Raw genomic sequence first — 18564 nt, 5'->3', positions numbered from 1 at the left:
AAGCTCCGAGGCTGAGGGGAGGAGATTGGGGCTCTCCACTTCCTCCATGCTCTAGCCCAGCTTTGAGCAGGGAGCAGGCATCAGACTCTGAGGTCAGCCTTTGGCTGTCCTTTCACTTCCCCTGCAAGGGCTTTGCTTCTGGCCTGAGCCTTCTCCCATCTGCCACTCTGTGAATCTAGCTAGGTTCTCAGAAGCCTGGGATAGGACACTAGATGCCAGCCTGTTCATGGAACAGAAACTTCTCCAGACCAGCGTCTGGGTGCTGGAGCCCTAACCCAGTAACTGCACTCTGTGCCTGAGCAGACGGCTTCCTGTGCCCTTCCTCAAACCTGCACACCGATGGAACTGTTGACCAAAGAGGAGGATTGGCATTTCTGGATCCTGGACCACCTTTCACTTTTCTGGGCTGAATTATCTCTTGCCCTCCTTAATTGTGGGGATAAGTTGTGCCCTCAGCAGTATTGTATGGACTCATTCTCACTATGGTGTAAATGACTGAGTAGAAGTAACGATGTGCCCCCCAAGAGAGTGCGAATGCTGCCGGATGCATGCCCAGAACTGGGGTTTAGCTCTGGTTCGGCCACCTCCTCAAATGTATGACTGTGACACTTACCACCCCAGAACTATTTTCTAATCTGTAAAAAGAAAGGTCCCGGATGAGATAGCTCTAAGAGCCTTCTGGTTTTTACAGTTGTATGGGAGATTTGTTTTCTAATACAGAGTACAAAGAACAGCTGCCCTTTCTGACACACACTCTGTGCTAAACCTGCTTTCTCTCAAACTAGGTCAGGGCCTGAGGAGGTGGCCTTGAATATTCCCTGTCTTGCAGGCAAAGCAACTGAAGTAACTTCCCCAAGGTCACACAGATCGAGGTGGGGGGAAGGGGGAAAGGGCAGAGAGGTGACTAAGCCTTAAACTATTAGACAACCACTGTAAATCCTGTGCAAACACCTGTGTATTGTCCAAATGTGTTTTAAACTATTCCAGGGGGTAGTGGGACAGGAAGAAGTGTCTCTAAGAAAGTCAGATTGTGTTCAAGTGATCCTCCTGGCTGGAAAATACAGGCAATTAGCAGAAAGAGCTGTCCTCAGTGAGGGTCTGTGCCTATTGAGAGCAGGGCTCCCTCAAGTGCTCCTCAAGTGCATGGCAACCTCCTCCTGCTGGGAAATGTGAGGTCCAGATTTGAACCTGAAAGTCAGGAGTCTCCTCCCCTGCCTAACCCTCCTCCCTGGCCTCCTCCCACTGTGTCTCAACCAGTGACCAGGTGGACCTGGGCTCCAGCCAGACCTACTCTGGCTAGGAGGGATGGAGGGGGCAGCTAACCAGTGGATGGTGGCCCCCGAGAGTAGGGTGTGCAGGGAGAGGGCAGGCCAGGTCCAGAAGCACCAGATGCTGCCTGAGGGAATTCAGCTCATACTGCCCAGTGCCACCAAGCAGGTAGCTTCTGTGTGGGCATGACACCCTTGTGAGATGTGCGACGGGCCTCTTCACATGCTGCTTCCTTGGGTGTCTGAGAACTGAGGTTGGGGCACTGAGACCTGCCCTCCTCTTGCCCACCTTGAGCCCGGGGGTAGGAGGTGCTGATTGGGACCTCTGGGCTCCCACCCTCTGTAGTCAGAGCAGCTTCTCTTTGATTTGTTATCAATCTAGGTCCCAGAAGCAACTGAGTACAGGAAAAAGGCTTCTTCCTCTTAAAAAAGCATGTGGGAACTACCTGAGTCCTTCTGCAACAGAAGGTCAGGCCTGTGGTCCCTGTAGCCTGGGATTTAATCTCTGATGGAGAACTCTGGAGGCCCCGTGTCAGAGGAAGCGCCCACACTCACCTCCCAGCTTCCCTAAACAGCCATCACAAGGCAGATGGCCTCACGAGGAAACCAGGGCCTTCCCTAGAGCTCAGCTGGACCATGAGTTAAAGCTGAAGCCACCTTGGGCCTTCACCTTGCCTCTAGAAGAGTAGGGAAGCCCGAGACAAGAAGGAACCTGCCCAGGTGCGTGCAGAGAAAGGTGCAGAGTTGCTCCCCAGGCCTCCTTCCTCTTCTCCTGGGGCTCCTCCTCTGCTGCCCCCTCCAGACCTCCAACCTAGAGAAGGGCCAGTGACTTTGTCTTTAGTTCTTAAAACTCTGCTACCATTTCTTTCTGAAAAAACCCCAGTGTCCAAAGAGATGCCACCCCCTGCTTACTCTTTTCGGGCACCTCATCTGTTTCCGAGAGAGTTCCTTGCTCCCTACTGAGCCTTGATTGGTGCTGCAGACCCCACCCTAGGTCCCAGGCTGTGGGTGCTCCTCACAGTCCCCTGGAGTTCAGAAGGCCCCCTCCCATGGTCTGGAGGACCCTCCTCAGCCACCTTCGATTTATGGCCCCTGAACCTTGACCTTGGGCTTGGAATCCTATTAAAAGGAATTCTTTCCCAGTGACACACAGCGATGGCAGCACAGACCCCACAGGTCCAAGCGGGTCAAGAATCACAGTGCTTATCTCCCTCGGCAAGGCTGGTGTCATCTTTCAGGCCCAGGTGAGGCTGCCTGCCAGCTCTGTGGTACCCTGGAGATATTTATGATTTCTTTCTGGATGAGGAAAAGAGAGTAAGAGTGCTTTAAGCAATAACTCCATATTAACAACATCAGCCTCAGAAATCCACCCAAGAGAAGCAACTGAATCACTGAACCTTGAACGAGAAAATGTATACAGATGACACCTCCCAGTTTCTCACTATCCCAGACGGCTACAGAGACTGGATCACTTATTTTTGTTGTGATGAAATCATCTTCAAGTCCTGAGGGACACTCAGGAGACCCGAAACCCTCCACTGAGCAAACTATAGCATGGCTGCCTTCATCCAAGCACCCCCTGGGTGCGGGGATCCCACTCCGTCCCCCACCGAGGGCCCAAAAGTACTTTATCCTGCAGGATTCTCGCCCTCCATACTCATGCCATTGGTTTCTGGGGACTTGTCCCAGCCATGCCAGTCTGAAGGAAAGCCATTCCGCAGCCCATTTGGAACAGTGCTGATAAGAAATACATTAACTGAGTCACACTCACTTACCTGCTATAACTTCCCTGTCCAAAGGTGAGTTATTTGCCTCAGGGCAACCTGCCTGGCAGGTGATGCAGCCACAACAGGGTCTGAGCAGCCTCTGGGGGCCTCAGGGGACAGGCACTAAAGTTCACATACCCTTCTCGGGTGCTCTTACCGACAGTGGGGTTCTAACTGCCCTGCTTGTGAGGTCTCCAAGGTGGCAAAGCAATAGGAAGCCGAGAATCATTCAGAAAAGAACGCAGGCTTTGGAGGTCTCTGAATGCAGGGTTTGGAGCAGGTCCTGTCCCTGCTTGTGGGGCCTGGAGCAACTTCAAGCAACCTCTCCAAGTCCCCATTTTCATCATTTGTAACAGGAATCAAAACACCTATTGTGAGGATTCGTAATGAACAATTGTGATGCCCAGGAGAGAGCTAGAGGTACCCAGACAGTGCAGCTCTTGTCACATCATTACAAACAGCCAGTGGGAATGGAAAAGAAAGTACTTGCCACAGGGAATTAGTATCAACATGCAGGAGAACTCAGGGCCACCATAAACGCAAACCTGGAAGCCAGGGCTCAGAAAGCCTGGAAGTTAGTGGGGACGGAGAGAAGGTTTGCAGTAGAGACGGGCATTTAGTTTAGGGGTAAGCTGCCCTCCAGAGGTGCTTGGGTGCCTCTGCTTGATAGGATGGGTGGTCAGGCACTTCTTAGATGAGTTTTTCTCCAAAATGGTCCAAATACAAAAGGCTCTCCTGGGCAGAGGACTGGCTTTGTCACCTGGAGTCCTGGAGGGTCCTGAGAGCCCTCTGTTTACCCTAGCTGTGCTGCCCTGCATGCCCCAGAGATGGTGTTTTTGGTGGGCTTACCCAGGAGCATTGCCCGAGACCCTCAGAGCCCCCACCTTCAGCCCCAAGATGCTCCTGAGGGCTTCTGGATGTCACAGCAGCTGCCTTACCCAGCACGAACATAGGGAGAGCCCGTCCCCTCCCTGCACTTTCTCCCTGGGCAAACAGCAGGGACTAAAGGCCAGAGGACTTCCCAAGGGCTAGTGGCAAAGGTCTGGACTGGGCCTCCTGGCCGCACAGGGCAGGGACTGTTGTCCTATTTTATCCTGGCGGAGAGCTGAGAGCCCACTGACAGGGAGCAGATGCACCGAGATGGGAGCAGGGCCTCTACTCCTCACCCGGACACCGCCTGCGCCTGCGGGCAGCAGCGTCTCCAGCCTGTGGGATGTTTCACAGGGCATCACATTTCACCACAGAAGCCTGAGAATGAGCTACCATGACATGGCCTGTCTGCTCACAGGAAGCAAAGGTCTGCTCCTTTCCCACAGGAGAGAGAAGGGTGGATGCCCAGCTCGTACACCTTCTGGCTCCAGTTACAGTTACTCAGAGAACAATTGGCTGGCAGGGCCATGAGACAGCGTGCAGTTTGTCCCTGCATATAACCCATGGGAAGCTAAGGCTCAGAGAGAGCTGTACCCTGCCTAAGGACACACAGCATAGAAACACACAGCAGAATGTTTCTGAGTTTCTGCCCATGTGTAAGGACTAAGACCAGACACACAGACAGACACACATACACATGTACACACCCACATGCATGTTCTTGCATGTCTGCACTCCAGCACATGGACATGTGGACCGCCTCCTCCCACATTTCAGACCCCTCAGTGGTGCTTTGACCCTCTCGGGGCCACTGATGTTGCCCTGAGGTCCCACCCCAAGTACCAAACACTCTGCCACTGAGCCCCCACCCCATGCCACTGCCAGCTTGGGCTTCTTTTTAGTTGGGCCCAGCTGCCCTCTGGAAGAGTGGGTAAAAGAGAGCCCCATATAGCAAAGGAACACAGCTAACTTTGGGGAGGGGGTCTCATTTCTTAAAGAAATGCATTTATTTAATTCCTGCTGTTTCCCCACAGAACTCAAAGGCCTTATGTTTTAGAAAGGAAATTCCACAGTACCCTCAGCGGGGACTGGGGGCCAGGATGACATCTGGGGAAAGGCTGTAGAGTCCCACCGCAGAGCCTGCAGTGTGGGGATAGGAATTCCAGAGGACAGCAAGGTGGGGGCTGGAGCCTGGAGAAAGCCATCAGGGCAGGGACCCAAGGAGCCCTCTGGGACTTCAGGCCAGTTCCTAAAGCCAGCCAGGGTGCTGGTCAAGAGCCAGGTGCCACCCTCTGACTGCCTCAGATTGGATCCAGGCTGTCACTTACTAGCTGTGTAACTTCGGGCAAGCTACCTAACCTCTCTGTGCCTCTGTTTCCTCATCTATAAAATGGAGATCATAATGGCCCCTACCACATTGGGTTATTGTAGGAATTGAATGAATTTACACGAAAAGTGGTGCATCAGCATAGGCCTAGCCCTTCCAACAGTGCCCGCTCACGGTAAGTGCATGAATGTAAGTCTGCATTTTCTCTTTCTGATCATTGTTATGACCTATATCGCTCCACATGGGCCAGACACTCTGCTCTTGTGAAATCGGAAGAGAATGTTTCCTCCCTTCCTCCCCTCCCAGGGTGACACAAGCCAGAATATAATGAACTTCAGCATCAAAACGGCTTCCTTATCTCTACCTTAAGCCCTTTCCGCTTTTTCTGGCCTTGGTGGAAATGGAAAACAGCTGCTTGGGGGCTGCAGCACTTCCCTTGCACAGTAAGGAAGCTCCTGGCACAGAGCTGCCAGGGTGCACAAGGACAGATGCCCCCAGGCACACACCTCCCCTGCAGGAGGCGAGCAGCCCCCCTTCCTCTTTCCTGGTCCCCTGAGGTCTTCCAGGGTAGGCCTCCTGCACACCCTCACTCCCCACGGGCAGCACTGACACTTCCTGAGAGTACACATGAGCATCTTTGCAGCTCCATGTGACAGTGGAATATGCCTCCCCCCATTTTTTAGAATACAAGAACGGTTGAGACATGGGCCCTGCTCTCAAGGGTTTCACAGCCCACATGGAAGAGGGATACCCAAAACATCATTCCATCCAAGGTGACGAGTGCTGTAAGAAAGGTATGCACAGGGCACATGGCAACTGATGAGACGGTGGGTGCCTAAGCCCACCTGGAGTGGTCAAGGAAGGCTTCCTGGAGGAGGTGGTGCTTAAAAAAGAGCTTATCAATGAGGTATGCTGGGAGCCATTTCTAAATGAGTTAAGTTAGGCAAAGTCCAAAGGCCTAGAAGAGTGAGGTGCTCAGAGCATGTAGCCCATGCTTGTGGGGTTTTTCCTCAGGGTGATAGGGAGCATTAGAGGGTGACATGGCAGATTGGTGGTTCAGAATGAGCAAGAGAACAGCTCATGCTTTTCACCTAGAAACCAGTACCCACATCAAGAAAGCACATTTTCATCATCTTAGGAGCCCTCCTCTTGCCTCTTCCAGTAATTGCCCTCCCTGAGGTAACCACTGTGAATGCCAGCACCTTAGAGCTGTTTTGTCCATGTTGGAACTTTGGAGAAATGGGATCACACAGTGTGTGCTCTTTGGGTCTGACATCCTTCACCTAGCATTATCTCTGTGAGGTTCATTCACAGGCTGCGTGCGGTTTGTGCACACTTGTCACTATGTAGTATTTCATGTGGATTTTCAATTTATTTATCAAATTCCTCAAGGGGAATTTGTGGGGTTTTTTGTAACTTTTGGTTATTATGAGCAGCGCTCCATGAATATTTTTGTACATGGCTCTTGGTGAACATATTTATTCATTTGGTCAGATTATATCTGGGGATGGAATTGCTGAGTCAGAGAGTGGCCTTCTAATCAGCCCTATTAGAAACTGCCAAATGATTTTTAAATGGTTATGCCACAGACACTCCATTAGCACTGTATGAGAGATCAGGGGCTCCCATCCTCTGCAGTACTTGGTGGTGTTAGTCTTTTTAATTCTAGCCATTCCTGTGGGAGTATGGGAGTATCACAGTTTAATTTGCATTTCTTTATATGGCTGCATTGAGCCCCTCTACATATGACTATTGGCCAGTTCGATATCTTATTTCGTGGATATAAGTATTCCAAGAATCCTCTTCCTCTTGGTGATAGGCCTCTTTGTTCTCTTAATGGTGTCTTCTGGGTGAAAAGAAAATCTTAATTTTAATGCAGTCCACTTTTTCAAAGTTTTCTTTAATGTTAGTGCTTTTTGTGTCTTGTTTAAGAAATCTTTATTCTGAGGTCATGAAGGTAGTCATCTACGTTTTCTTCTAAAAGATGTATTGTTTTATCTTTTATATTTAGATATACAATCCGTCACAAATTGACTTCCATGTGTGTTGTGAGTTAGGGTTTGCTTTTTTTAATTTTACTTTTCCATTTAGATATTCAATTGACCCAGCACCATTTATTGAAGAGCCTATCCTTTCTCTACTGTACTGCATTTGTGTCTTTTTCTTTCACTGGGTGACTGTGTAAGTATGGGTCTTTCCTTGAATCAACAATAGTGTCTTAATTACTATACTTTTATAATAGGTCTCAATTCTGGTAGTATAAGTCTTCTATATTGTTTTCCATTTTTTCCAGATAGCCCTGGCTATTCTTAGACCTTTGCATTTTCACATACATTTTAGAATCAACTTGCCAACACACACACACACACACACACACACACACACACACACACACACACAAAGCCTTCTGAGATTTTGAATGGAATTGCATTCACTCTATAGATCAACTGGGGGAGAATTAACATCTTTATAATATTGGGGCTTCCAAACCATGAACATAGTATATCTTTCCATTTTTTTAGATCTTTAATTTCTCTCAGTGATGTTTTATGGTTTTCAGTAGATTTATTCTTAAACAATGGTGCTTTTGTGAGTGGTATTTAAAATTTTCATTTTCTATTTGTTTATCACTAGTATATAGGAATATGGTTGATTTTTTGTAAACTGTCTTTGTATTCCAGTGACCTTGCTCAATTAATTTAATAATTCTAATAATTCTTCTTTAGATTTTGTTGGAGGAAAGCTACTCTGGGCTGGATATGAAGGTAGAGAGGGAGGAAGACAGATTTGGCTAGCCAGGCCAGCAGAGCCCCTAGGGCCATGGTGAGGTATAGAAGTCACAGACTTTGCCCATGTCCAGCTATGTCATAGGCACTTGTCTTCATATCACATTGAAAGTTGCTGCCCTGGCCAGGGCACGTAGCTCAGCCCACATGGCCTTATGGGAAGGAAATCTGGGTTCTGATTCTGGCCTTTAATCGACAGTCTATGTGACCTTGAGTATGTTGCTGAACCTCTCTGAATCTCATCCTCCTTACTCACAAGGAAGGGTAGTTTTGTCTCTCATCCACTAAGTGCCTGGTAAACATCGCTGAATTGATTTCACTCACTAGTGTTATCCCTTTTCCCCAGGGGGTGAGTCTGAACATTGCCAGAAAGTTCCACAGTCCAGGGGCTCCTGAAAGGGTGCCAACCGTAGGGGTGGAGGTGGGCAACCCACCATTGTATTCTGAGAAACTTCAGTGCTTCTCAGCCAGTTCTTTGGGGATTAGTGTTTCTACAGTGAAGACACCATGCGAGGCTGCCCCTCTCCCAGAAGGAACTCAAGTTACTCTTCAATAAAAGTCTTGGCAGAAGTTCTTGAATAATCTTGCCTTCTCTGTGATCCCTGATACAGAAAAGGATGGAATTTAATTATTCTGTCCTGTCCACGAGCCCTATGGCTGGGACTGGCAGGAAGCCACAGTGCTATCCGACCAGCAGGCTCCCTGGCCCCTGATGGGATTCATTGCTCTGGTATGTGTTGGGGAGCACAGGGGAGGCACAGGGCAGGGCCCCTACATTTGGCCTGACCTTGCTCTCTTTGCCCTTCCTTTTGGGATGTGTGGCTTCAGAAAAATCCAGTCTGTCCGAGATTACCTGGACAAGCAGCTCTCTACAACTTAACTGGACAGGTGGCTTCCCACGCCCAGGGCCTCTCTGCTATCCACGGGGCTGGGCTCAGAGCACCAGTGGCCACCTTAGAACTGCAGGCTGAACTGGAGATACCAGGACTGGAGAAATCTAGAATTATCATGCCCTGGTTGCTCCAGGGGCCTGGACACCTCTGAGACCTCTAGAAACCCACGGAGTTCAGTTGGCTTGCTGTCCCCTCAAGCTTCTTCAATCCTCATGGCTGACTGGATTCCTACCTATTACAGAAGCTTAAGTAGGGCCCTGAGTGAGGTTTGCCTGGGCAGGTTGCCAGTGCGAGGTTAGGAAGAATCCCATGAAAGTGAGGAGTGAGGGCCAGGAGCAGCCTCTGGCACCTGTTCGAGCTGTGTGCTATTGGGCTGGAGGGTCATCACCATCCGTCTGCTTCCTCCTCCATAGGTAGGAGGGACAAAAGGGTCCCTTGTGGGCTGATGGAAGAATTTCAGGTGTCAGTACATGCAGAGTCGTAGACCTGAGCCTGAGTGGGGCAGGCGTGTGGTGAACACCAGCAACCTTATGTCAGACCTTAAATAGTCAGTGGTTAAGAGCAAAGAGTATGTGCTTTTGGGTCAGTTTCTGGCTTGGAGAATTTTGACAAATTTGCCTCACTGTGCCTCACTTCTCCCATGTGCAAACTGGAGATAGCAATCTAGTGCCTGCCTCAGGGTTGCTCCGTGGCTTACACAAAAAGAATGTAAAGGGCTTAGGCCAGAGCACGTGCTCAGCAATGTTTTACTAGCAGTTTTCCATGCTCAGCTCCACCTGTTAGGAAGCCCTCTTGATATCCCCTAGCTGGGGTTGGCCCCATCCTTCAGCATAGGAGAGGCACACAGACTGGCGCTGTCCCTCAGCATGTCCAGAGGCCCTTGAAGGTAAGGCTGCTTATTTCTGGGTCCTTGTCCCAGAGAAAGCATATCTGTAGAAGGAATGAAGTACTAAGTAGGGTTGCCAAAATTTTGTGTTTTTACTTGCTAAGTCTGATAGCACTATCTTTAAGGCAGCTGGAGCTGAATTACGGAACCTTCCTAAGAGTTCAAGAGACACTGCTCTGGCTGATGAGTCTGGTTAGGGCCTATTAGTTTGTAGGGCTTTGTATCAGTCAGGTTCCCCAGAGAAACAGAACCAAGAAGATATGTGTGTGTCTATATGTAGGGTGTCCCCAAAAATGTATACACATACATTTTTTGATAGCTCAATTGATGTTTCTTTTTTTCAGATTTAACCCATTGGAATTAGTAATTATTCAAAGTATATTTCCTTTTTTTTGGGACACCCTGCATACGTAGATCTACCTATCTATCTATCTCTATAGATACATATTAAAGAATTGGCTTATGCAATTATAGGGGCTGACAAGTCTGAAATCTTTAGGGCAGGCCAGCAGGCTGGAAACTCAGGCAGGATCTGCTGATGCAGTCTCCAAGCAGAATTCCTACTTTTCTGGGAAACCTCAGTTTTTGCTCTTAAGACCTTCAACTGGTCAGGTGAAGTCTACTCACATTATTTGAGGTAACCTCTTTTACTTAAAGTCAACTGATTATAGGTGTTAACCATATCTATAAAATACCTTCACAGACGTGGGGTGGCTCATATGTCATGAGGCCATGAACTCGGCCAACTCCCTTTCCTCTCTGGGCCTTGGTTTCCCTACCTATAAATGATTTTCAAGGTCCTCTCTTGCTCTGTTAAGAAGACTGAGAACTATGAACAAATGGCCTTCGAGGGGTACCTGTTTCATTCAATCCATGGACATTTATTAAGAGCTTACTGTGTGCCTGCCACCATGTGGAACCAGAGCTGGGTTGATGCAGAAGGGAACAGAGGCCACCAGCCCCACTTGAAGAGGGAGCTGCCTTCAGGGTGTTAGTGGCCTTGAAGGGTGAGATAGCCAAGCCAGGAGCTGAGAGCTGGCGAAGATGAGGAAGCCAGGGACCCAGGTGCTGGGAGTCACTGTCAAAAGCCAGGACAAGGGGACCAGGGTAGGCAGACACCACTCCCCCTCAGTTCTCCCACTCCACATAGCAACCTTATTGAGGTAGGGATGGTTGGCCCCATTTTTAAATCCAGAAAGTAAGCCAACAGAATAAAATATCACTCAGAAATTTTAGACAAACAAGGGCAAAACACCCATAATCTTACCACTGCAACTATTTCTGTTTTAATACATTCCATTCCTTGACTGTTCATCTTTTACATAATTATAAACAGAATACAGATACAATTTTGTGTATTTTTGACATAACATAATGAGCATGTTTCATGTTTTTACCCAGTTAAAAATTTAATTATGTATATTAACTATGTTTATTGTTTTATAAAGACAAATAGTCCTTTAAGGCTTTTACAACGAGAAAGAGATAGAGCAGTCCTCTATGTCCCTCTTTACTCCCAATTTTGATTCCCTTTAGTCAAGCACTTTTTTTTGGTGGGGGTGCTTACCTCCATAGTGCTAAGTAATATTTACATATTGCTATTTCTCTTGGTTTTTAATCTTAGTTTCTGTTGACTTCCTCTTATGCAAGGTTCTGGTGTGTTTTTTCTCCCCTAATCCATCCCCCATGTCGTCTCCTCCTCCCCAACTCCCAAATAATTGTATCACAATTTGGGTTAGATTTAATAGACAATGAATAGAGTATTATAATAAAGCAAATGCTATTCATGGTTGATTCAGGTTTTGTACCAAGGTGCTTCTCTTCACTTTAGACTTTTCATTTTTCTGGAAATTAAGAATTCATTTTTGTTTGCTTAGTTTTGTATGCCATGTTATAGAGGTGTTTCACTTGGCATGCCACTAATTCACCCCGTATTTCCAAAAGAAGTTTAATTCTTCTTTCCTTACATTCACACACACCAGGGGCTCTCTCCTTTCTAGAACCCTCTGTCTTTTGGTCTAATGTGGTTGGGTTGTGCTCCAGCCTACTGCACACTGTCATAGTGTGACATTCCTTCATTTTCCTTCTTAGGATATCCCTTGATCTCTCTCCCATGTGGAACTTGTCTTTGTTTCCTTGTTTTGGGTCCTTTCTCTAGTTTACTCCTTTGTTTTGGTGGAGTGCATCCTCAACATCTTGAGAAAGGGTGCCTGGAATATAAATATTTGAGATCATGCATGTGTACAAATGTCTTCATTCTCTCTTCAAACCTTGAGGGATAGTCGAGCTGGGTACAGAATATTAGCCAGAAAATCCTCTTCCCTCAAAAGAACAACTCTGTCTTGAAGACTGGAGAGAGCCTTTGGGCTTTGGGAAAATCTCAGGTAGGGTGTCCTGACAGGAGGCGGTTGACCTGGCCTAGATAGGAGTGTGGTGGTGAGAGGGGAAGGCAAAGAGACAAGTGCAGGCTGGCTAAGCCTAGCCAAGACAGGACTTTGTCCTGAAAGCAATGATAGCTGTTCAGTGTTTCTGAGAGAGGGTGAGGTGACCAAAGTCTCACTAGTGGAGGAGGGTCTTAATTGACCTCCAGGCCCCAGTGGGGGAGGAGGGAGACACTAAAAGGTGTGGCCCAAGGCTAACCTTTTCAGGGGATCAGGGCTCACCCTCTGTGTAGTAAGACAGAAAGGTGCAGATGTATTTGTGCTGGAGGTTTCACCTCAGCCCATCTCTTGTCCCACTGAAGAAACTAAGGCCACTCATCACCTCTTTATTCCTATGGTCCCCTGTGAACATTCATGACCAACCTATCTGGCCTGCCCCACCCCTGTCCCTACAGCATCTGGCTCCATTGACCTCTTTGAAGCTTTCTTCTCTTAACAGGATCTAAGAGTCTTGGCTAGGGTGAAAGTTCTCAGGGGGATTTTAGGGATCTCCTCCCTCTGGGCCATGCTGTGTTGGTCTTCTGGTGACATCCACCCTGTTCATGCCCCCTCCCTGCAGACCCATCTCTAAGGCCTCTCACAGAGGGAGGTGGGTCTCTGGGGATAGGACCACCCTTGTGCCCTGGTTCTCCCTATTGGAGCCTCATGGCCCAAGCCTCAGAGTGGACTCACTCTGCCTCTTTAGATTCCTCTGCAGTAGCCAACTCCTACCCTATGGATGAAGTCCTTTGCAGGGGTCAGGCCTTGGGAATTCAGCCTTATTCAGGAGCTAGGTCCTGAATTTTGGGTGCAGAGCCATCACCAGTCTCAGTGCTGGCCAAAGGCAAATAGCAGGTGGATTGGCAACTAATATCTGGCTGTAGGTGGACAGAGCCCAGCAGCAAGAGCCCCAGGGCGAGTACAGGTGGCAGGAGCAAAGAGTCCAGGACGCTGAGGCCCTTGGAGCTGATCCAAAGTAAACTCCTTTTACAGATAGGAAAGCTGAGGTGCAGAGAGGTGCAATGAGGGCCTCTCAAGCTGCACAGTGAGTTAGTGGCATCTACAGAGTTCTCTTTCCACTGACTGCACCAAGGAGTTAGTCTCAGTCTCTCTCTTTGTCTCTTTGTGTCTCTCTCCCACCTACACACACACACACACACACACACACACACACACACACACACACCCTGGTTTGTCTGGCACATCCACACTTCCAATATGTACATATTGGCAAAGATTCCCTCACACAGGTTTCTGCATCTGTGTCCTAGACACTAGGACATGTTCGGCGGGCAGGTGCTCGTGAGCCTGTGTGTGCTGGGGAAGAGGGTGGGAACCTGCAGAATCCCAGAAGGAGTCCTCATGTTAGTGAGGAAAATCAAGACCCAGAGCCGGTCACAAAGCCAGTTACCCATCAGCGCAGTTTCCACGTTTCCACCTCTCCATGAATAATTAGAGAAAGCTAAACAAACAGAACTTAATTGCCTGTCGATGACAGAATGCCAGGGGGACCATAAAACCGCCTGGTCTCAGAGTGCCTGCCAGGGCAGGTGGCATGGGCAGGCCAAGCTGACGGACTTGCCCCTGCCTGCTGGCTGGGCCTCCCGGGCCTCTCTGCGGCTGGGGAACTGGACCCCCTGTGCCCACCAACAGCCAAGAAGCTCCTCACTTGCCAAACAGGGTGCCCAGTGCCAGAGCAAACTGGACCTAAGCCCAGCACACTTTCCAGAAATAGGTTCCTGAGAGAGCCCGAGACTCCCCCTTTCTCTGCTGACCTTGCCCCCTGCAAGGAGTCCTATTTGTTGCCTCAGGCCCTGGAAACACTCTGTTGAAGGTCCATAAACACTGCTAGAATGTTCCGTGTGTGGGGCTGGGGCCCTAATTTACAACCTACCCACTCCATGCTCTTCCTGCTGCCCCTGGATGGGGTGGGCCCTCGCCCTCCCGTGTGGTGAGGAGCGGGGAGCTGGGGCTCTCGCAGCCTGTCCTCCGGAACCAGCCTGTTCCCCATAAGACATAGCTGCTCAGGACGGTTCAGGGGCCTCTGCTCAGAGGGCAGGCACCCCCACCCTACTGCCCTGCTGCCCACCCTGTCAGTATTAGCACAGAGTCACCAAGGGGCTCCTGGGCAGCCCCGCGCCGCCAGGTGGATGAGGGGATGGTTGTGTGGTGGTGGGATGGATGGATGGGGTGTAGGATGGGTGGGTGGATAAATGGGACCCTGTTTGTTTTGATCTCTGTCTTTCCCATTACAGGCTTTTTTCAGAGGCCCAGGAATTCTGAAATACTGGGCTGTCTGTAAGAAAGAGGCACTAAAGCCTCTCGGGCTCTTTCCCTGTGGTTTGGCCTTGTTGATGGGCGAGGGGCAGGGGGGCTTTGGGAACCCAGCTATTTCACCAGGGGGCCTCCCCCAATGTCAGACTGGCCTGTGGGCCTTTCTCCTCAGGTGGGGAGTCCTGGGGAGGACTCCGCCCTCTCCCACCTGGGGCTGCCCCAGCCTGAGCCGGGAGCCTGGAGGGCCTGAGCCCCTGTGTTTCGAGGAGGCTGGGCCTCAGCCACCAGCTGCGTTTCACTTACTGGCGGCACTCCTCTCTGCGGGTTCTCCTCTGCCCTTCCCTTTGCTCTGTGGTTTACCCCTTTCCATTTCTTTACCACCCCTTTCCCGGGAGAAACTAGAGGGAACCAAGTGTGTACAACCCCCACCCCCATTCAACCAAAAACCAGTTCCTCTCTCGCTAGTCTTTGTGAAGTCCTGCCCCGACCCAAATCAGACAACTGTATACATTCTTCTAGTTGTTTTAAAGTTTCAGTGTTTATCTCTCAGCCTTTAATCTGTTTTATGTACTGAGGTTACTAACAAGGTTTATTGGGGAGAAAAGTTCTGTTCCTAAAAAATGCCTATAAACCCCCAGCTGGGCCCAGCCCAGGGGAACAGGGAGGGAGATAAGGATGCACTGGGCCTCTGCCCCCCACATAGTAGGCCTTATAAACCCAGGTAGGGCTGGCGAGCAGAAAGCAGTGGATGTCCACTCCCTGGCCTCCCTGAGGCTGGTACTCCTGGCAAGGACACAGCCTGAACCACCTATCCCCATGGCCCAGAGACCCAGAGACCCCCTGGTCATCCCCCCCAACCCCCACCTCTCACAGAGCAATCACCATTTTAGAATAGGGACATTAGCAAGGTGATTTGCTTTCAGTGACAGTGATGGGGACCTTTCCAAGGACAGGCTGGTGTGGCCCCATGGATCCTGCAGGCCTCACTGCAGCCAAGGGGCCTCCACACACCAAGTGAGACTATTGAGTTACCCAGTCTCTCGTGTGTCTGTGTCTGTTTAACCAGAATGGGTTCCTGTAGGGTCAGGCTTTGAACTGAGTGAAGAATTCAGGTGTCCCCTGACTTCCAGAGCAATAAAAGCTCTTTAGAACAGCTTTGAACCATCTATTTCCTCGTTAAAGAGCTCTGGCTCTCTGGGAAGACAGACATAAACAGATAATTACTGCCCAGGGAGATGTGTGCTGGGATTAACTGTTACTGGTCTCTTAATTGGCCTTCCAGGTTCCAGTCGCTCCCACTCCTATCACTGTGCACTTTGCTGCCAGAGTGAACTTTTAAAAATGCAAACTGCCCTTGACTTTGACCTCCTCCCAGCAGTTGCCCGGTGGCCTCAGGAGTCCTTCTGCCAGGCCCTCTGTGTTAAGGCCCCCACACCAGCATCGGTAGCCCCCAGAGGCGCTGTGATTTGGCCAGGCTGCTGGCAGACCCCCATCCTGCTCCCCTCCAGGCCTCAGCACTTGTTCTTCCCGCTGCTGAACCTGGCCTTTCCCCTCTTCCTCACCTGGCCAATCACTGTATATCCCTCAGGCCTCACTTTTGATGCCACTGACTCCAGGATGCCCTCCCTAACCCCCCACCCCGCACACACCCAGACTGGCAGAGGCATTCCCCATGATGCTGTCTTGCATGTTCTGTTCTTTCAACTTTGGCATAGGCCTTACCAGCTGTGTCTTTGAGACTATAGTTCTCAAAGTCAGGGAGCACATTTCATTTACTGTCCATTCATCAACTACCAGATATTTTTGAGTCCTTACTTTGTGTGAGGTCTGAGATTCGTGGGAAAACAAAATAAACCAAGACCCCTGACCTCATGAAGCTTCCAGGCTGACAAGACATCCAGGTGCTGGCCCAGCGCTGGCTCAGACACTTCACTGAATTAACAGAGCCCCTACTATGTGCTGTGGATACTCAGAAAGGAGGCTCAGAGGTCAGGCAGGCTACATGGAGGAGGGGATACTTAGGATGAGGCCCTGATAGATGGGTAGGAGTTTTCTAGGCATATCAAAGATTTCCCTGCCTGCTTATCCAGAGGTTGTCCTGGTGGCTGGGCTGCTCTCTCCCCAGGATCTACACTCCACTCTCACCTGGGCTTCTTTTTTCTTTCAGAATGCATGAACTGTACTCGGCTCAGCGACATGAGTGAGCGACTGATTACGCTGGAGGCCAAGGTCAGAGAGACTGGGGAAACTGAGTCAGGAGAGCTGGCTGTGGGGAGGGTGCATCAGGCATCTGCGGGGTATGGCTGGGGAAACCCTAACCTCAGGGAGCCCAGCAGGCCTGAGCAGCCTGGTCCCAGGGTTTGGTGCTGCTGGGGTCTATGTGGCTCCTTCTGGGGTGGAGGAAAGTAGTAGAGAGAGCAAGAAATCTGAAGGGCTGGGCCGGGCTGGGCTGCAGGCTGGTCTGGGTATAGGCCTCGGGGGCTGGGAGACTGGATGCCCAGAAGTCAACCCCTCAAAGGAAAGAGGAAGGAGTGCCCCCCCCTCCCCAGGGCTGCTGTCCCTATCTCTGGCCCCTCCTCCTGCTATCTGGCATGGGAATAGGCACAGAGGAGCTAGCTGATGGAGGAAGAGCCTCCCAGCACTAGCCATTCCTGGGCCTGTCTACATCAGGGGGAGGAGCAGCTCACCCCAGAGGCAGAAGGACTTGATAAAGGTAAGTATTTATTTGGGAATGGCCCCAGGTGGTATTGGGGGAAGAGAGAGGAAGTAAGCCAGGGAAGGGTTGAATGTGTGAGGTGCAGGTGTGTTGCGGGGCAGTGAGGGCCCCTGGGGAGACAGTGCAGTTTGCTGCAGAGGGGGCCTTGAGGTCCCAGGGTGCTCCCATCCCTCTTTGGGCGAGGCATCTGCTGGGTGGTGTTCCCTGCAACTTTTGCCTGCCCCCAAGCTCACTCATGGCCAGAGAAAGCCCTTGGCAGGAATAGGTAGGGAGCAGGCAAAGCAGTGAGGGCCATGGGCTATGCTCTCTTCTCCTTAGTACTCCAGAGGTCTGAGAGGCGCTGGGCTTGGGGAAGATAGACCCCTTGGGGCCGCAAAACTGCAAGGGGAAGGGTTGCCTGGCCCCATGGCAGAGTCAGCACCGGGAGGCTGGATTTACCTGAGCCTGAGGCAGAGCTCCCAGCTGGGGCAGGTGGTTTGGCCCAGGGGAGACTGTCTTAACCACAGAAGGTGGCGTGGTAACAGCCAGCTACCGGGGAGGCCAGAGTGAGGAGAGCACTGAGGTGGGCTGAGGGACCCCCAACGCAAGATCCCTGAGAGCAGGTCCGGAGGTCAGGCCTCAAGCCCAGGAGAGTCTGACTGGCAGGTCCCCCCTGCAGACACACACACACACACAAATGGATAACACATAGAGACCAGGTACACATGGACATAAATACAGATACACACACATGAACACACATACATACACACAGAGAGACACATAAAGATACACATGAACACACAGACACACAGAGACACAACATACACATACCATATATACACACAGGGACACGTACAGATACGGCACACATAGACACATAGACACACCTACACATACACAGCCCTTGCCAAGCCTACATTGCCTTTGGCCCTGCCCCTGCCTTGAAAGCTTGACCGTGAGTGCACCTGCCCAGTCGGGTGGGAGCTGCAGGTGACTGTCAAGGGGAGTGAGACATACGTGGGACCACCACCCACCAGCTGGGTGACTTTAGTCAGCTCCCACCTCCTCATCTGTGGGATGGATGAAAATACCAGCTTCCCAGGGTGCTGGAGCCTCAGGTGATTCGCTGGTGGGACCCGGCTTTGGAAATGGGTGCTAGATAGGCGTGAGGGTCCATGTTATCATCTCCACTTCTCTGTTCCCGCTGTACAGATGAAGACACAGGTGCCCGGGAGACATTCGTGTGGAGCACAGGACATTAAAGCCCAGGGCATGAATGGCCTCTCTGTCCTCGACCCCTTCTGGGGGAGGGAGTTTCCTCCAGCAGCCCAGGCTCCTGGTCACAGGCCTGGGTGGGGACCCTTTGCTTTCCTGGG

The 18564-nt window shown here is 50.5% G+C and overlaps 1 protein-coding gene across 3 annotated transcripts in view; it reads left to right on the top strand.

The window, feature by feature from the left end:
• COL26A1 (collagen type XXVI alpha 1 chain) overlaps positions 1-18564 on the top strand; it is a 157290-nt gene that overhangs the window by 121106 nt on the left and 17620 nt on the right. For all 3 annotated transcript variants that reach the window (XM_081131654.1, XM_081131653.1, XM_081131655.1), the window contains exon 4: positions 16658-16719. In XM_081131654.1, coding sequence (XP_080987780.1) covers positions 16658-16719 — 62 coding nt within the window. The remainder of the gene's footprint in view (positions 1-16657; positions 16720-18564) is intronic.

Source organism: Miniopterus schreibersii (genome assembly GCF_964146895.1).
Source record: "Miniopterus schreibersii genome assembly, chromosome: 3".
In the NCBI taxonomy this organism is placed as follows: Eukaryota; Metazoa; Chordata; class Mammalia; order Chiroptera; family Miniopteridae; genus Miniopterus; species Miniopterus schreibersii.
Note: the sequence above shows the minus strand (reverse complement) of the source record. Positions and strands in the feature narration are given on the sequence as shown.